The 20,621-nt window shown below is 34.9% G+C and overlaps 1 protein-coding gene across 2 annotated transcripts; it reads right to left on the minus strand.

Moving 5' to 3' along the window:
- Nucleotides 1-1,015: 1,015 nt before the first annotated feature.
- Nucleotides 1,016-17,521, minus strand: LOC132547197 (26S proteasome non-ATPase regulatory subunit 10-like). Of its 2 annotated transcripts, XR_009554099.1 has the most exons (9): nucleotides 17,414-17,521; nucleotides 12,416-12,494; nucleotides 11,170-11,223; nucleotides 10,682-10,752; nucleotides 9,922-9,980; nucleotides 8,197-8,308; nucleotides 7,726-7,788; nucleotides 4,141-5,632; nucleotides 1,016-4,092 (listed from the first exon to the last, which is right to left on the minus strand). XR_009554099.1 is itself a non-coding variant. In XM_060210958.1 (8 exons), the coding sequence occupies exons 1-8, from the start codon at nucleotides 17,519-17,521 to the stop codon at nucleotides 5,486-5,488; spliced, it is 693 nt and encodes a 230-aa protein (XP_060066941.1). In that variant the 3' UTR covers nucleotides 4,131-5,485. The 2 variants fall into 2 exon arrangements, 1 of the variants encoding a protein (XP_060066941.1); XM_060210958.1 differs by lacking the exon at nucleotides 1,016-4,092 and having other exon boundaries at nucleotides 4,131-5,632.
- Between the last annotated feature and the right edge of the window lie 3,100 nt (nucleotides 17,522-20,621).

Here is a 20,621-nt window from a genome sequence, read left to right on the forward strand (position 1 = left end):
AAACTTGACTCAGCCTTAAAATTTTTTTTTTGTTTTTTTTTGTGTGTGTTTATTTTAAACAAATGAGACGTGTAAATATTTTTGTATTTGATCAGCTTGATAAAAATGGCAGGAATTACGGCCATAACACGGTTTGATTAAGATAATTAAGGTTAAGATGATACATGTAAGTTTCATGAAACTCGTGGCTTTACGTGAATAACCCAACTTACATCATGAGAACAAAAGTGGTTGGATTTTTTCGGTAAAAATCATCTGTATTCAGGCTGTGGACTTTGGTCCTTTTTTTTTACTATATTTTACCGTTCATGCAAAATTTGAACATCATAAATTGAATACATCTATAACAGTCATCTTACCAATATGTAAGTGTTTACAAAAAGTAGTAAACATACACCAATGTATATGAAATATGGATCTTTTTACAATTACACAGAGATAGGCTCAGTGAATGTAATGTAAAACCAAGTCGGCACTACCGGCCAAATCTTATGGTTAATATTTCAAGTACCCGAATTTGCAATCGGTCACGCGCATGTATGAAAAATACACACATTTTCAAATTCTAATCGGTTGAATCAAACCTCATATGGATATGAATTTATATTTTTTCAAAAGATTTCGAAAGCAAATTTAGTGACATTGATCAGTAATAATGGTAGTTCAACCATATTTCAATGCCGTTTTTACAGTAGAATATTACAGCAAATCTCTCCTGTTTAACTAATACTGTGTTGTTACCTATACCTAGGGTTACAAGACAGATTTTATCATTTGAAGTTGGTTGAATATAGCTTTTCTTACTTCCTTGATCTGGCACAAAAATAACCCCATTTTCCATCAGAGCCATGTTATAATGTAGATAAATGCAGAAACCTACCATTCTCAATTAAGACTTAATTCTGTTGGTCTCATGTCAAGATTTGGAACGTATTTTTGAGTAAGAGAAGTAGACCATACCTACCTCTGTGTCATACACTAGTGGGTGTTCATAAGATAATACAACACATATGAATAAATTTCATAATCAACGTTTTATTTTACTAAACATCAATATTTCCCATACACAACATTTGGTCAACATCTCTCACCCATAACATTTGATCAAAGAATACCTATATTATGTCACAGACAATAAAGTACTGACCCAGGGGCTTTACACAATGAAGTACTGACCCAGGGCTTTACATCATGAAGTACTGACCCAGGGGCTGTACACAATGAAGTACTGACCCAAGGGCTTTACACAATGAAGTACTGACCCAGGGGATTTACACAATGAAGTACTGACCCAGGGGCTTTACACAATGAAGTACTGACACAGGGACATCACACACAATAAAGTACTGACACAGGGTCATCACACACTAATATACTCACTCAGGGACATCACACACTATAAAGTACTGACACAGGGTCACCACACAACAATATACTCACTCAGGGACATCACACACAATAAAGTACTGACACAAGGGCATCACACAAGAATATACTCACTCAGGGACATCACACACAATAAAGTACTGACCCAGGGGCTTTACACAATGAAGTACTGACCCAGGGGCTTTACACAACAATGCACTGATTCATGGATATCATACAGCAAAGTACTAACTCAGGGACATCACACAACAAAGTACTAACTCAGGGACATCACACAACAAAGTACTAACTCAGGGACATCACACAACAAAGTACTAACTCAGGGACATCACACAACAAAGTACTGACTCGGGGACATCACACAACAAAGTACTGACTCGGGGACATCACACAATAAAGTACTGACTCAGAATCATCACACAATAAAGTACTGACTCAGAATCATCACACAATAAAGTACTGACTCAGAATCATCACACAATAAAGTACTGACTCAGGGACATCACACAATAAAGTATTGACTCAGGGACATCACACAATAAAGTACTGACACAGGGACATCACACAATAAAGTATTGACTCAGGGACATCACACAACAATATACTCACTCAGGGACATCACACAACAAAGTACTGACTCAGGGACATCACACAATAAAGTATTGACTCAGGGACATCACACAATAAAGTATTGACTCAGGGACATCACACAACAATATACTCACTCAGGGACATCACACAACAAAGTACTGACTCGGGGACATCACACAATAAAGTATTGACTCGGGGACATCACACAATAAAGTACTGACTCAGAATCATCACACAATAAAGTATTAACTCAGGGACATCACACAATAAAGTATTGACACAGGGACATCACACAACAAAGTACTGACTCGGGGACATCACACAACAAAGTACTGACTCGGGGACATCACACAATAAAGTACTGACACAGGGGCATCACACACTAATATACTCACTCAGGGACATCACACACTATAAAGTACTGACACAGGGTCATCATACAACAATATGCTCACTCAGGGACATCACACACAATAAAGTACTGACACAGGGTCATCACACAACAATATACTCACTCAGGGACATCACACACTATAAAGTACTGACACAGGGACATCACACAATAAAGTATTGACTCAGAGACATCACACACAATAAAGTACTGACACAGGGTCATCAGACATTAATATACTCACTCAGGGACATCACACACAATAAAATACTGACAGAGGGGCATCACACACTAATATACTCACTCAGGGACATCACACACAAAATTAAGTACTGACAGAGGGACATCACACACAATTAAGTACTAACACAGGGGCATCACACACAATAAAGTAAATTTTACTGAATGTTGATATCACATAACCAAGTATTGACCTGACATTAGGGCATCATATTTACTGTGATGACACCAGTGATTCAAGTATAACCACATGATATTACATAACCTGAACAACAATTGAAATCTGTATAAACAACTCAAGACATCACATAACTATGGAGATATGTCTACAAATTACTTAAAATCATATTCCCATGGCAACAGTAAAACAGAAAGCTTATCATAAGATAATCACAAAATAGAACAACAATTAATGTAAACATGGCAGTATCATATTCCTCAAGTAAAACTAAAGTTTAAACTGAATCTCAGAGCATCACATGTGGATAATCATATTTCAATTCTAAAACAAAAACTACCAAGAATAAATTAAGCAACATAAACTTGGACTAAAATTGAAACAATGTTACAGAACTATTTGAACATCAAAGCCACAAATTGACTTCAACTGTCTGTAAAACATCAAATTTCCCAAATCTGTTAAAAAGTTAGTTTTATTTCATCAGCAAAAACTGTGAATGTATTTACTATCTTGTCTGTATAAAATTTAACTGTAAATCAAGGTAAAGTGTACCTATGAGTAATTATTAACCTGTACATCAGGTGTAATATTTAACTGTAAATCAGGGTAAAGTTTACCTCAGTCATTATTAACCTGTAAGCCTGGTATAAAATTTACCATAAGTCAATGTAATGTTAAATTTACCTTAAGTCGGGTATAACATTTGCATGTAAGTTTGGGGTAAAATTTACCTGTAAGTCAGTATACAGTAGCAGTAACACCTAAGTCTGGTGTAATATTTACCTGTAAGTCAGTATACAGTAGCATTAACACGTAAGTCTGGTGTAATATTTACCTGTAAGTCAGTATACAGTAGCATTAACACGTAAGCCTGGTGTAATATTTACATGAAAGCCAGTATACAGTAGCATTAAAACGTAAGTCTGGTGTAATATTTACCTGTAAGTCAGTATACAGTAGCATTAACACGGAAGTCTGGTGTAATATTTACCTGTAAGTCAGTACACAGTAGCATTAACACGTAAGTCTGGTGTAATATTTACCTGTAAGTCAGTACACAGTAGCATTAACACGTAAATCTGGTGTAATATTTACCTGTAAGTCAGTATACAGTAGCATTAACACCTAAATCTGGTGTAATATTTACCTGTAAGTCAGTATACAGTAGCATTAACACGTAAGTCTGGTGTAATATTTACCTGTAAGTCAGTATACAGTAGCATTAACACCTAAATCTGGTGTAATATTTACCTGTAAGTCAGTATACAGTAGCATTAACACGTAAGTCTGGTGTAATATTTACCTGTAAGTGTATAGTAGCATTAACACCTAAATCTGGTGTAATATTTACCTGTAAGTCAGTATACAGTAGCATTAACACGTAAGTCTGGTGTAATATTTACCTGTAAGTCAGTATACAGTAGCATTAACACCTAAATCTGGTGTAATATTTACCTGTAAGTCAGTATACAGTAGCATTAACACGTAAGTCTGGTGTAATATTTACCTGTAAGTCAGTATACAGTAGCAGTAACACCTAAGTCTGGTGTAATATTTACCTGTGAGTCAGTATACAGTAGCAGTAACACCTAAGTCTGGTGTAATATTTACCTGTGAGTCAGTATACAGTAGCATTAACACGTAAGTCTGGTGTAATATTTACCTGTAAGTCAGTATACAGTAGCATTAACACGTAAGTCTGGTGTAATATTTACCTGTAAGTCAGTATACAGTAGCATTAACACGTAAATCTGGTGTAATATGTACATGTAAGTCAGTATACAGTAGCATTAACACGTAAGCCTAGTATAATATTTACCTGTAAGTCCGTATACAGTAGAATTAACACGTAAGTCTGGTGTAATATTTACCTGTAAGTCAGTATACAGTAGCATTAACACGTAAGTCTGGTGTAATATTTACCTGTAAATCAGTAAACAGTAGCATTAACACATAAGTCTGGTGTAATATTTACATGTAAGTCAGTTATAATGTTTACCTGTAAGTCATTTACATCAGTTACCTGTAAGTCAGGTGTAGCATTTATCTGTAAGTCAGGCTTAATATCTAGTTGTTAATGAATATAAAGTTTACATGTAAATTAAGTCTAAAAGCTAAATGTGAGTCAATATAATATTTATCTGTAAGTCAGGTATGTAGCATTAACCTGTAAGTTAGGAGTCAAATTTATTTGAAAGTCAAAGTTTATCTATAAGTCAGATATAATGTTAAACTACAAGTAGGCATGTGTTTACTTGTAAGCTGGCTTTATAACTCAATGTAAATAAGTAAATGTAAATTTTACCTGTAATTAAGGTATTTTGTTTACCTGTATGTCAATGTAATATTTACCTGTAAATCAGGTATTTTATTTACCTGTATGTCAATGTAATATTTACCTGTAATTCAGGTATTTTATTTACCTGTATGTCAATGTAATATTTACCTGTAAATCAGGTATGATGTTTAGATATATGTCAGGTATAGAATTTACCTGTAACTGTAATCAGAAACTGGTGGGTGATACTGGACGGATGTAAAGGTATAGTTTCAGATGTACACAGAAATGATCACCTTTTTTTCCTTCCTGAGACATATTCTGTTTTGTTCCGTATGATAGCACTCTGTCTCTACATTCAGGTGTTCAGTGTATATGGAATCATGTATATAACAGTGTTTAGAAGTGTTAGGTCCTGTCACCGCCAGAGAGTGAACTGTGGCTGAGACAGCTTTTGTTGTGGCTGGCTCTCCTCCTGGTCTGCAAGAACATCTCCGGTCACTGCTGCGTGTATAAATGGGTCACTGTTGTAGGCATAGGCAGACTCTGGTCGACTATCAGCAGCCTAAAGAACAATTACACATAAAACAATCATATAACCACTGAAAGTTACAGATCAATAATGTCAAAGGAAATCGGGATTCAAAAAGTTAATTAATACATTAACAAAGATATCAATATATATCTGCCAGATTGTGTAAAACAGTCACTTGAAGAAAAGCACACACTTCATACTGGTACATTGTACCAATTTTGATTGAAGCCAGTCTGTCATCAACAAATACAAAATTCAGTAAATGTAATTGTTTTGAAAAGTCTTTCTAAACAAATGTCAAGCAGTATCATCAAAGAAAGGACAGAGCAGTAAAGCATGGCACTTCTGATCGTTCATGTCAGGAGATAAATTTTTACAGCACTCTCATTGGGTGTACCCAGTACAACATCCCTTCACCAAATATGAATCAAAATTTCAAGTGTTTGTTAGTCACAAGTTAATTGCAGTGATCTCCCTTTATGTGTGTGTAGCCCCTTTGAATGAGAAGTTAACAGCGATGGTCTCCCTTTATTTTGTACATTTACTGCCACAACACTGACCTCCTTTCATTTCTTTATGTTCTATTTACACAGTTTACATTGTATATGATAGAACAGAGTGACATTGATCACCATTTACTATAGCATCAAAACAAGCTTAACTTAATATACAAGACTACAATACTTTTCATATGTTTGGGTGTAGGATAAGGAAAGATATTCCAACAGAAGGGTCACAATTTTTTTAAATATTGGGCAAAAGTTAGCTTCAGATCAACATACTACAAAGGATGCCATATAACACAAAAATGATATTTTTATTATGCAATTGATTGACAAATTGACAGAGAAATGAATTTTCCGTACTTTGATTTGGCAAGCAAAGTTTTCCCCAGATAATAAAAATATAATAGTCACTGGAAACAACTATTTGTACACAAATTTGTATACAATAAATACATTAAATCAGACGATGATGTCAATTTGGAAGAGTCACATCAATTTGGAAGGGACACATTTCTACATGTGTTTGCCTGTATTGCATAGGTTGGTAGGTAATACAAAAACAGCAAACCTGAGGGTGTACTGCCCTGGACAGACCAGTATTACACAGGTAAAACTGAGCAAAAATGGTTATGAGCTTATTTGTTCAAGTAAAACCTCCATGGCAATGATCTTTGTTTATATCTACAAGTTAAACAAGTTTCCAATCACATGTAATGTAATATGAAAGAGTAATGCAAACCCTCAGGCTAGGTTCAAACTAGAAACCTTCGGTCTCTAGGCGGACACTCTACCTCTTTACTAAAGAGAAATTCCCACCAGTCTAGTTAGGTGATCAGTACATTCTACTTCTATACAACTCCCTTCTCCACAAAGCCTTTGACCCCCAAGACAACAAACCAGGCTAAATATCTACAAAGGGAAACTCTCAAACTCCTACAGCTTCTACCCTTGGAGTGGTCACAGGAACCAAATTTGTATTGGAAGGACTAATGAAAACCACCCTGTCCTCGGTGGGGTTTGAGGCAGCGACACTTCAAACTCTAGCTGGACACTTTACTATTTGGCTAAAGGAAATTCCCGTAAGCTAGTAAGGCAGTCTGTACACTCAACTTCATCATTAAAAAGAGTGCTCTCCCTTTGCCTTCAGTAGACTACAAACAAACGTAGCAACATCTCAAGCCAATTGTTAATAAACAGAACTTACATTATCTTCATCCTGAAAATGTCAGAAATATGTGTTTTTCTCTCTATGCTGTCTAATGATCACACATCAACAGTACTAAGCTACATTTGTACAGTTCTGTATGTTACAACATAAATGTAGACTTTCAAACTTAATGTTACAATTTTTTTTTCAAAGAAAATTATTTACAGTGTACTATATCTCTGATAATATCATTGATTAACTGTGTTATAGCTTAACCATTGTAATATACTTTATTAATCATAGTTATATTTTATCAATCATAAATTAATTTATCTACACCACAGAATACTCGGTCTTTGTATGCATGTAAACTGGTAATCTACACTACTCACCATTCTATATATATACTGGTAATCTACACTACCCACCATTCTATATATATATATATATTGGTAATCTACACTACTCACCATTCTGATTCCTTGTCCTGGGGTTTTGTATGCTTGTCGATTGTTTGAACCAGTTTCTTGAACCTAATTATAACACAATGTAGTAATGCATAAACAAAATTTAGGAATAATATTACACAGAAGAACAAGAGGTCCAATGGGCCTGCATCGCTCACTTGATATTCAAGGTCAAGGTCATTTCTTTGTGCAAACTCTGTTGGACTTCCTCCAAGAAACCGAACAGTTAAATATCATACATATAGGCCTTTCTGTTAACGGCCAGGTGAGCTAACTATAGGGCAGATACATGGAGGTAACATTCATATAACCTGTGGCATTTGATCACATTTGGTAATCTGCTAATTTACACATGATTTGATCCATATGTTATTTTGAAAAACAAATAAGAATCTTTGTCTGAACTTCAACATTAGTACCAGGTATTACTTTGCCCTTAACAGTACTACATATACCAGGTAAGTAAATCTGTACCTTTTTAATGACTCCTTTCTGAATAAGTTCTGCTTTTTTGCTTCTTGTTAATCCAAGCATGGCAAAGTGTGGCCAAATCTTGTCAGAGGCGGAGGCAAAGTCTTTCGCTGTTCTAGAATATAGAATACATAGATGTCCTTAATCATATTGCTTTGCATATCTTAAAGGTAAATGGAAACAATATTTTGTAGATATCTATATTTTGATAAAGATATCACCTAGGTAGTACCCAGAATCAATTTTCACCTCTTGTTATGGTTATAGACAAGTGTGTTTGGCTACAGGTGAGTTGGATTACCTGTCCACCTTTCCGCTTTCTCTGGTAACTTTCGGAAATCTTTGACACCCAAAATCTACGAGGCCAATTTCACCAGACAGTAGCGACAATGGGAGTCTCATATGATATGATAGTTTTATAATCAGTCTTATTTCAGCAGTGACGGTACACTGTGTAGAGGTATTGTAAATCTAGTAATTAATCATACATGTTTATGCAAACATCTTAACACTCAAAAAAAAAAGAGAAACCTAACACAGCTGAGATGAAAGAAAATATCTGCCCAACACATTAATTGGAAGACACAGCAGGTGTTAACATCCCTTTCAAGTCAGAAATATACCTGGGTGAACACTTTGTCGCACCTGGACACAGGTGTGTGTTCATGGTCATCCCCTGGTCTCAAGACATGTTATTTACCTTTATATTTCCATACAGGCAGAGCAGACCTAGAGAGTGGATGTTATAAAACCCTAAAGATAATTATTATATATATATCAGAATATAATCACAGATTCTGACAGAATAGTTAAATTCTCAAAACTACACATTTAGGTATTTCATTATTATAGTATATTATAAAAAAGTTTACTCTCTGTAGGGACTTATAATACAGGTCTATCCCTGCTCATTAACTGCATTTATGAAGTATCCTAATCTATCTTTAAAGATATATATGTACAGCTAATAAATTATTTTTGTCGTTGATGTTTTATTACCCGGCAGCTATTGATTTAAGTCTACTTGTTCTAGGATAACAACGGGCAAACACTGAATATTAATTACATGATATATTCTATTGATGAGGAATTTGTTCATAATCAGAAAGGAAAACATAGCACGTGGAGAGTATTGCCCTTTGTGGTAGTAACATTTGTCTATATTGATCCCTGAAATGGTCTTACCAACCATACAAATTTCCATAGAAATTGAAGTAACATCATAAACTGATGTCGCATCATAGTCTCAGTATAAAGTAAAAAGTATAAAACGATGGTCCTGTCTTAGAAGGAAAACAATCTATAACCTTTCTATTTTATCATAGATATTGGAATGTCAGCTGATTAATTTGACTCCTTTCAGTGTAATGATAGAGGTTAATCAAAACACTGCCCTCTGTTTAAAGTTTTGTAGGTGCCAATTTTTTTATTTGTCTTGCTAAACATTATATGTTCCTTTTCCTCTATCTTTGTCCCTGGTGTATCACTGTGGCCCCTTGGGATCTGTCCATTCTATTATCACTGATTGTATCAGTCTTTTTCCTTTCATATTATTTGACCTTTGCTTTGTCCCCATATCATCTCGTTTCCAGATTTAATTTCCCTTCAGATGTGCAGGATCATGTGGACAAAGGTTATAATGAATATCCCCATTGGGGTCTGTTTATCTTTTCCAAATCAGACACCTACATGTATTTTATGTTGCAATACATTGTCAATTAGACTTACCTTCCTTCAGAGTCTGGCAGTTCAGGTTGAGCACCACTTTCAAGCAATACCATCACGATCTACAAAACAGAAAAATAATAAAAACATTGATATCACTATTTGAAATTAAAAAAGGACTACAGTAGAAGTGTTATTACACATACATTGTATCAACACCTCTTGGGTCTGTAGAAGTGTTATCACACATGTTAACATCTCTCAAGTATGTGTTAATGTTATTACACATGTCATCATCTCTCAGGTCTGTGTTAATGTTATTACACATGTCATCATCTCTCAGGTCTGTGTTAGTGTTATTACACATGTCATCATCTCTCAGGTCTGTGTTAGTGTTATTACACATGTCAACATCTCTCAGACCTGTAGAAGTGTTATTACACATGTCAACATCTTTCAGACCTGTGTTAGTGTTATTACACATGTCAACATCTCTCAGACCTGTAGAAGTGTTATATCACATGTCAACATCTTTCAGACCTGTGTTAGTGTTATTACACATGTCAACATCTTTCAGACCTGTAGAAGTGTTATATCACATGTCATCATCTCTCAGGCCTGTAGAAGTGTTATAACACATGTCATCATCTCTCAGGCCTGTAGAAGTGTTATTACACATGTCAACCTCTCTCAGGCCTGTATAAGTGTTACAACAGATGTTAAAATCTCTCAGGTCTATATAAGTGTTGAAATACACATCAAAACCTCTCAGAGCTGAGATTTTTAAAGAATCTGATATCTAAGATATGATATCAATACTAACTGGCCCGTGTTCCTGGAAACTTGCTGCGTGTAGAGGGGTCCACAATGTACCTTTGTTCTGACAGTTGGGGTCTGAAACAGTTAATCATGTATCAAAATTAAGGCATCCTGCTAATTCCAATGAATCTGTGCAATACTGCCTAATAAACAGTACTACAAGAGACTGCTTTGATTTTCCAAAAAGGTAGGTAAATGTCTAATGTAAAATATATGTTGATAAGCTAACACCTTCCATTACACTGAATGTGCCAGGCATTAAATAAAAATAGTTCAAATAAAATCAGGTCCAAATTCAATATCAAAACAACTTTATCCAAGTTTTAAATTGTCCAAATACTTTAGGCAGTTTTCTTCCTATTAAATATCAGAATAACACAGACATATATATTAGGTTAAAGTGCTGGTATAAATAGTTTTTATTTAAAATAATATTATAATACTGTAGTACATGTTAGATTTGAATCTAGAATCCTACATTTTGTAACTTACCACATCCTTTGGCAAGTAAAGTCATCACAATTTCTCTTATTCCCCAGAAACATGCTGAAACAAAGCAACTGATAAGCTTTAAAACATATCTAATACCAATCAAACTAATTAACTAATAAAACTAAGACTTATACCCCTGCTCCCTGTCATTTGCAAAATACAGTTCTATAGTGTACTGACACAGTCATTTGAATATATTTACAAATTTACAATAAATGATACCATGGAACAGTTGCTATGGCAACCAAATGTTTTTGGGAATGTTGCATGTACATCCCCACATGGTTGCTATCATCACAATATGTAATTTCATTGAACTTGACCCACTAGTTTTGGTGGAGTTGTCCTGACAAAAATTTTGATGAAAAATCCCATTTTATAATTACCTGTTACTGAGGCAACCACACATTTTTTGTTTAAAAAGGGATGCATGCACATTTCCACCTTGTAATTAATATTTGTGAGTTATAAAAATGAAACTGGTACATTTGTTTAGGAGAACTTTCCTGACAAAATTTTCAAACAAAATCCTATTTACATGTATACTGACTGGTTACCATGGCAACCAATACTTTGCTGGGAAAAAGAAAGATTGCTTGCACATCTACACATGGTCCCCAACATTCCTGCTTAGTTTCATTGAAATTGATTCAGTAGTATAGGAGGAGCTATCTGGACAAAAATTTTCTATGCACAGATGGACAGACAAGCTAACCTTGTTGCAGGAGGTACAATAATCAGAAAGTGTGACCAGTAAACAAAGCTTGACCTTGACTTTATTACTTGACCTTGACTTTATTACTTGACCTTACAATACCTATATTCTTTATAGCTTGACATTACATGCACTGTACAATACATATATATATATATATATATATATATATATATATATATATATATATATATATAACTTGATATAACCTACATATATATATATATATATATATACATAACTGGACATTACCTGCAATGGTTATATACATTGTAACTTAACAGAAAACATAACGTGATCTTACCTATACATAGCATGACCTTTCATTTTTGTATCTATATATAGTTTGACCTTACCTACAGTATTTATCGTGACCTTACCAATATAGAGCTTGAACTTACCTACAGAATACACAACATTACTTAACTATACTGTAAATGCATTTCTTGAAGCTTGACCTAACATATATATAACATGACCTTATCTATATATAGCATGACCTTACCAATACAATGTATAGCTTGACCTTACCTATATATAGCTGACTTTGCATGACCTCCGGCCCATTGCCCTCCACCCTAATGTTCTCTGTGAGGAACCTCTCCACAAGCTGAGAAAAGACAATCAAATAGATGTAACAACACTGCAAAAACCTGAACTATTGAGCGATACTGTGATGGTCAATTACAGTGTAGTACAATCTATCTAAAAACAACATATTGTTTTAAAATTCCCTATTAATATACAAATATCTGTGATTTACATATGTTACTACAATATAAATCGTACTCATAAAATTGCATCTCCCTGAAGAACTAGGGTAATAACTAAATCACAAGGATTTTTCATACACTTACTAAGCATGCCATTCAACATTTGGTATTTTCTCATATAAATACATTACATATTTGATAATCAACAATGATCAAGTCAAGATCATTTACAATTTTATATTCTATGATGCAGATGATAGCATTTACTATTTAAGACATGGAAGATGATAATTAAAATCTAGCTTATGAAATATTGATAAACCGATATGCTATGAATAGGATGGAAATTATTTTAGCCTCATCTTGACAAACATATATATTTTTTAAATAATTTTAAAACAGCTGCCCATATATAATTGTTGTGACAGAAATCTAATGATATTGACCTTGTTAGTTACAGATGAGCCTCGATAATTTTAAAAGTTGCTCTATTCCCTGTGCTATCCAGTCAGAATTTAGAATAATCTAGTGACCATCTGCCTTGTTGTTTTTCTGTATCTAGTCAGCGTTAAGAGTAATCTAGTCACCATCTGCCTTGTTGTTTTTCTGTATCTAGTCAGTGTTAAGAGTAATCGAGTGACCATCTGCCTTGTTGTTTTTCTGTATCTAGTCAGCGTTAAGAATAATCTAGTCACCATCTGCCTTGTTGTTTTTCTGTATCTAGTCAGCGTTAAGTGTAATCTAGTCACCACCTTCCTGGTTGTTGTTTTTGAATCCTTGCTGTTTTGTATCTATTTACTGTTTGGAATAATCTAGACACCATCTAGTGGCTATTTTGTATCAATGGTTGGGAGTACTTCATATGCTAGTCAGCATCTAGTTGGTTTTTTTTATCCAGTCAGTGTTTAGATTAATCTAGTCACTATCTTCCTGGTTGTTGTTCTATATCCAGTCAGTAATTAGATTAATCTAATCACCATCTTCCTGGTTGTTGTTCTATAACCCATCAGTGTTTAGATTAATCTAGTCAACATCTGCCTGATTGTTGTTCTATATCCCGTCAGTAATTAGATTAATGTAGTCACCATCTGCCTGATTGTTGTTCTGTATCCAGTCAGTAATTAGATTAATGTAGTCACCATCTGCCTGATTGCTGTTCTGTATCCAGTACAGAGAAATATATAGGCAGCAATAAATTTCACAAGTCTTGCCATAACCATTCAGTCACTCAAATCTGATTAAGATGTTGATGCTTATAATCTGTAAAATATTTAACTAGCCACCAGTAGCATAAGACGAGGAAGCAGTTAGCAAACTGACAATATAAAATGCATTCTTCTTTGAAGGGAGGTAAGGTTTTAGAGGGCAGGAGGACAAAATCAATGTGTTAAAAAGGCATTTATTTCTGGAAGGAGTTTAAGGTTGAATTAGGTGAATGTGAGGGAGACATGTTTTGTACATAATTTCTTCTAAAATTCAACAACATAAAATTGAACTTCCGAACTCTGAAGTAATTACGTGCATAATACTGATAGATAACAGCAGAAATAAAAACAAAATTAATGAGAAACAAAAAAATCCAAACATTTGAGGAAGTTTAAAATATCAATATCAATGTATCATATCAATAAATAAACTTAAGAAATGACCAATTCATCTGAAACTGCAATACATATGACTTTCCCATCAAGAAACCAATGTCTGGTTAATAAGCCCACATTTGTATATTGCTGTTTAGTAGAATTAAAAACTTAAAACATTTTTTTTATCCTGCATTTATTTCATCCCTGGACTCTGAGTAAGAATTGGTGCACTACATATATTCCAAGGCTTTTTTGATGAAAAATAAGGTTAATTGATCTGTATTGATGAGGGACTGAAGAAACTTTGTGTGAGATTGTAATACATGTACATGTACCTTAGCTAAAATTAAACATACATTTGCATTGACTTTCATTACATCTAAGTGTTTGACCAAACCCTTTTTCATGTGATACTGAACAGAAATTTCATAAAGAATAAGGAAAATTAGCATACAATTCAGATAAACCATAGGTCTAGCAGACAGTGACGTCTTTACTGCTTGTGACAATTTTTGTTTCATATGGCAAAAATCAAAAGTTAAATAAAAGTTTGTCCTTAGAAATACATGAAATTTTAATTAAACATATAAAATGCAATTCCATACATAAACTTCCTAAGTAACAGGTAGTATATAATGGCCTTATATCAGATTTCATTAGTACCAGGTATGTGTACCAGGCCTACTCAATTTGGTATATATAACTTTTTTTCATTTTATCATTATTTGTTATCAGAACACTCTACTACCTTTCAATAAATTTGAGCACTTATCTCAAGTGTACATGATGTACACATATATGTTATTATAAATAAGATTTGTGTGAATTAAAACACATGTTAATGTGTGTGTGTACCACACCTGTGATGTTATGTGGTGTAATATATATGTGTAATACACTTGTGTAATTAGTTGGTCTGACATAACAAGCTTTTGGAATCACTAATTGCTAACTTAGACATCACCAGAAAATGTGTATGTCCTGATTACTGGTACTTAACAATGTGACTATCATATTCTGTCTACAAGCCATGCAGCAAAATGACTATTGTTGTAATACAGAGCACTGGTAGACCTAAGAAATGTAAGCAATGTGTTATAACTTATTATCAATATATTTGAATAAAAATTTATTCAGACAAAGTAAGTAAATTATACATTGAGTACATCCAATTTACATTATGGTCCAAAGAGGGACATGTATAATTCAGAATAGAATAATTTGAACTACATTGTACATGTACAGTGTTCAAACTGCGAAGTCATAGCTCAATTTACCACTAATTAAACAATCAGATTCTGGTTCAGATTCCGCTGTATAATTTTTACAGGGACGTATTATACGTCCCTGCTTTTTATAACAAATAATGAAGTTTGTAGTTTCCATTTTGAAAACATGTTATATCTCATAATTATCAATAAACTACATAAGAAAAAAAAATAAATATGCAATATTTCATACAAAAATGTGAAAATTTATTTTTGATTTATGGCTTTTATTTTCATGTCCACTTGTATTTGTTCCAAAGTTAACAACAAATGATGTCTTTGTGGAGTTACTTATCCCAGAACCATGTAATTACTATGTCATTATGCCATCACCATTCACATCTGTCTGACACCCCTATATACAAACCTTTCATCCTCGGTACCAAATGAGTATAACACACCTAAAGGACTCCATGAAGTCTCTGTTGTCTGTGGTATTAAAGTGCAACAACGTGTCAACAACAGCCAAAAGCAACTACAAATGAACTCAACTTGGCTACAATAATTAGGATTTAACCCACCTTGAAATCGTGTCTATCCAAAGCCCAATGCTTACAGAAAAAAGCGAAGAAGAGAAGTGAGACAATATTATAATACAGGTAATAAAGTAAACAGCGAAGAGGACAAAGACAACAAACAAACCAGACTGATCTGTTTCCTAGCTGATATATCTTATTTATTTAGTAAAGATTTGAAAGGAAATTCTAAAAAGATCCTCGGAAATCTTTCTAAATGTTAAACTACAAATTAAATGAATATGAGACAAACGGAGTCAAATAGTAATTATGATATCATAACATAGAAATATGACGGCAATGTATATATTTTATAATAAAAAGATCTGCCATTAATTTGAAATGATACAATCAGATCAAAAGTTTTTTTTGTTATGTATGCATTAATTCAAAATCCTACTAGTGAACCAATTTTTAATAAACCAGTTTTCAAACATATTTCTATGTTAAAACATTGTGAAAAACAAAATTTGCATGTCCATAAGAGTAGGTCTGGTGTATATTGTATTGAAAGATAAATGGGAAGTTACAGTTTGGTAAATGTGTTGATACATGGTAGCATTAAATGCTCGAGATTCCACTTTGCAGCCAACACAAGTGAACACCAATATGAAGACAGTGATCACAATTAACTTTTCCTATAAAAGGTTTCACTATTAATAATTTTGCATGATGATTTTTACTTGATACATTCTTATTTCTCCATCCTTCAAAATTGCATGTTTACAGACACTCCTTCCTACAATTCAGCTGGTTCCACATGAAGTTAACCAATTTTAAATATTTCTGGCACATCGAGAGCCCTGAATACATATTACTGAGACCTATTTATGAATATGTCTTCTGTACTACATCTTTTTGGCATTACATTTGTACCACTCAGATTCAGTTCTGTTCATATCAGGTTTACTACACATGTATGCAGAATTGCATGCGAGATGATTTCAGGTATAGGCTGAGGAGAGCTCTTTCATAACTATTTTACACGGTAAAATACTACAATGATGTTACAATAAGATCATTCACTAATCCAATCGAGTAATGAACCTCGGGAACGGACGATAACACATGCATGATCGGTGTGCAGTTGTTCATTTGCAGAATTTCAAACTAGCAAATCATAGGGAAAATTCATAATCGTAACAAAGTTAGAATTTGACATAAGGCACGGATTTTCATACCGAAATGCTAGGTAATGTTTTACAAACAATGCAAAGTGTTAACATTACCAGGAATGGCATGTTCCATGTAAATATTTTAAAGGAGATATGACTATTTATTTCACAAGTGAATTTGGTAAATGAATATATATATATCTTTTATCGCAAAGATTTGAGTCCAAGTAAGATTCTGAGGTTGGCAATGTAAACAAACGCATCCGATTCTGACGAGGTCAGAACTACACTTACAAACAAAATTGTAAAACGGCCATATTGTATTTTCATCTTACCTTGTCATCTCCTTGTTTTGCAAGAGTAGATAGTTGTTCGAAAGGAACTTGGGCCGTGCGAAGATGCGTTTGTAAATCTCTAAGGACATTAAATTCTTCGTCGGCCATGATTAAGCGCGTAAATGAGTATGAATATGATCAGTATCACAAAAACGTTCCGTTTTGCAGTTTGTAATTTTAAAGCCGGAATATGTTACATATCCGGTAAAGGCCTATGCCGTCCTCTCTCCATTGTTTTAAAACAATATTTGGTCATATTTAGCATACTTGCCAAATGAAATGTGCTTTAGATATATATGATTATTTTGAAGAAGAAGACAGGAAGCGGGAGTTTCTGCTTCTACGTTGTAAGACCATATCATAAAATTTCTTCTCACAGAGAGTATAGGAAGTGTGGAACAACCTACCCGAACATGTAATTAATGTCCTTAACACCAGCACTTTTAAAACCCGTCTGGAGAAGCTATTGAAACACCAGGAAATCTACTACAACTACAGAGCTGACGTAAACAACATGATGATAGGAAGTGACAGACCAACATGTACATTTTATTACACGTTCCATACATGTGCATATATATGCCAAGTCCCTGTGGGGCCTTCTGATCACTCAGAGTACTGCCCTTCGATTCACTGTAGTCAGGTGGTACTCATTCTCTTGATTAACTGACGATGCCGAAAGAGGTGAATAATCCAGTTGTTTCGTCTCCTATTGTGAATTTTCCATTTCTGGATAGCCATATTTTTCAAAATCCAAGCTATGGTGTTTACATGTCGCTTTTGGTCCCGTATTCAAGGGCCTGTTCCCATTATCGCGATTTTCATGCAAGATGTTGTCAACTAACGGACAAACTCATAACACAGGGTTTCAAAAAATGCAGGTTGATTAAATTTATGGGAAAGTTTTACGGTCGTCGAAATGAATTCATTGAGAAATATTCTATTTCTTTGTGCGATATCTAGCTGGGTATGTTTTATGCTCTTTAGTTTGCCTGTTGACTACGTTGGTGTAAACCTTGTTCTTATTTGAGCATTATTGTGGCGTTGTCGCGGTGTTATTTTTTTGCCACCCTATCACGCTGGTATTTCAATGCCACCCTGTGCGATGTTATTATTCTGCCACCTTGCCGTGGAGTTAATTCCTTACCATCAAGTCATGGTGGTCTTTCCCTGCCACCCTATTAGGGTGGTATTTCCTTGCCACCCTATGGTGGTGGTATTTCTCTGCCACCCTATCACGATGGTATTTCCCTGCCACCCTGTGATGGTGGTATTTCACTGCCACCCTATCACGGTGATATTTCTCTGCCAGCCTATCAGGGTGGTATTTCCTTGCCACCCCATCACGGTGGTATTTCCCTGCCACCCTGTGGCGATTGTATTTCCCTGCCACCCTGTGGTGATGGTATTTCTTTGCCACACTATCACGGTGGTATTTCCCTTCCACCCTATCAGGGTGGTATTTCCTTGCCACCATATCACGGTGATATTTCTCTGCCATCCTATCACGGTGGTATTTCTCTGCCACCCTATCACAGTGGCATTTCCCTGTCACCATATCACAGTGGCATTTCCCTGTCACCATATCACGGTGGTATTTCCTTGCCACCTTATTAAGGTGGTATTTCCCTGTTAGCCTGTGGCGATGTTATTTCCTTGATACCCTGCCCTTGCGGTATTTCCCTGCCACCCTATCACGTTGTTATTTCCCTGCCGAACTTTCACGGTGGTATTTCCCTGCCACTCTATCACGTTGTCATTTCTCTGCCACCCTATCACGTTGTTATTTCCCTGCCACTCTTTCACGGTGGTATTTCTCTGCCACCTTATCACGGTGGTATTTCCTTGCCACCTTATTAAGGTGGTATTTCCCTGTCAGCCTGTGGCGATGTTATTTCCTTGATACCCTGCCCTTGCGGTATTTCTCTGCCACCCTATCACGTTGTTATTTCCTTGCCGCCCTTTCACGGTGGTATTTCCTTGCCACTCTGCCACGGCTGTATTTCTCTTCTACCCTGTTTCATTAGATTATTGATCTTTATAAGTGTTATATTTCTCATTATTATTTGGATTTCGGGATTAAAAAAGTGGGGGAAACTAAACAGACAAACAAAACAAAACAAAAAACGAAATGGGCCATGTGACTTAGACTGACCTCATTCTCTAGAATGTTTTGTTGTAAAAGAAGTACGAAGATTGTGAATTTTGATATTTTGGAAACATCTGGTTCTAGAAGATAGCAGACGAATACTGTAAGATAAGTCTTAGCTAAAAGTATGGCCATCAAGCCAATCATCCCATGGCTATGGCAGTCTTCATCGTCAATACTCTGGGATGACATCTGTGTAATCAAAATAATGGACTTTGCCAAGAAACACCGTTTAAACAAACTAGTGTATAACCCCCAATGAAAAATGCTGAGGGTTCACGCACTTATATATTCTGTTACCTTATCAAAGGTTCATAAAACGTCAGTACTAATTTAGATGCTTGGGCTGAGGTTTAGCGGAAAAAGAAGTCCATATTTAGTTCTCGGAGAGGAAAGGTAGAGCCACTTATGGTAAAGCGAGGAAACTCTACATCGGTTAAGACAGTGAATGTAAGATCTATAGCTGACGTAGTCTCCTGTATGGAAAGTAAAGAGCGTTTAGTTTGGAATGGGTTTTAAATCAAAAAATCTTTTTTGTTTTCATTTTATTTTTGGTTACATTAAGGTCGAATCATGGGGTTATACGCCGTACCTCTTTGTATGTAAAAGGTGCTGTTAACTTGTGTGCAAAGTGTGTGTGTGTAATTTGTACCTTCACACGAGTAGATGCAAACATTAAAAAATAAAAATTCGACATTGCCCTGCTTTATGATATTGATTATATCAATGAATAAGTCTTTTCAAACAATTTTCAAATTATTTTAAAATTAATAATGATTTTTTTTCAGTTTCGCATTACATCTGGGAAAAAACTGTTGTGGGAAACAGTATTAAACAGACGACCTTTATCTTATCTTGATGCACTAATAACCTTCGTGAACCCGTCCGCAGGGGACGGCAATGGTTGGCACACCTTCGATTGTATCTAAATAATATATATATATCGATATACATGCTATATTATACAGGGCGTTTGTTTCCGTCCCCTGTGTCTTTGACCCGCCTTTCCGAGCAGATATAACAAAGGCGTCACCTTAGTTAGTGTAGCGCTTCTAAAGT

This window comes from Ylistrum balloti, unplaced genomic scaffold (genome assembly GCF_031769215.1).
Source record: "Ylistrum balloti isolate Yb309-2 unplaced genomic scaffold, AGI_CSIRO_Ybal_v1 Utg369938, whole genome shotgun sequence".
Lineage (NCBI taxonomy): Eukaryota > Metazoa > Mollusca > Bivalvia > Pectinida > Pectinidae > Ylistrum > Ylistrum balloti.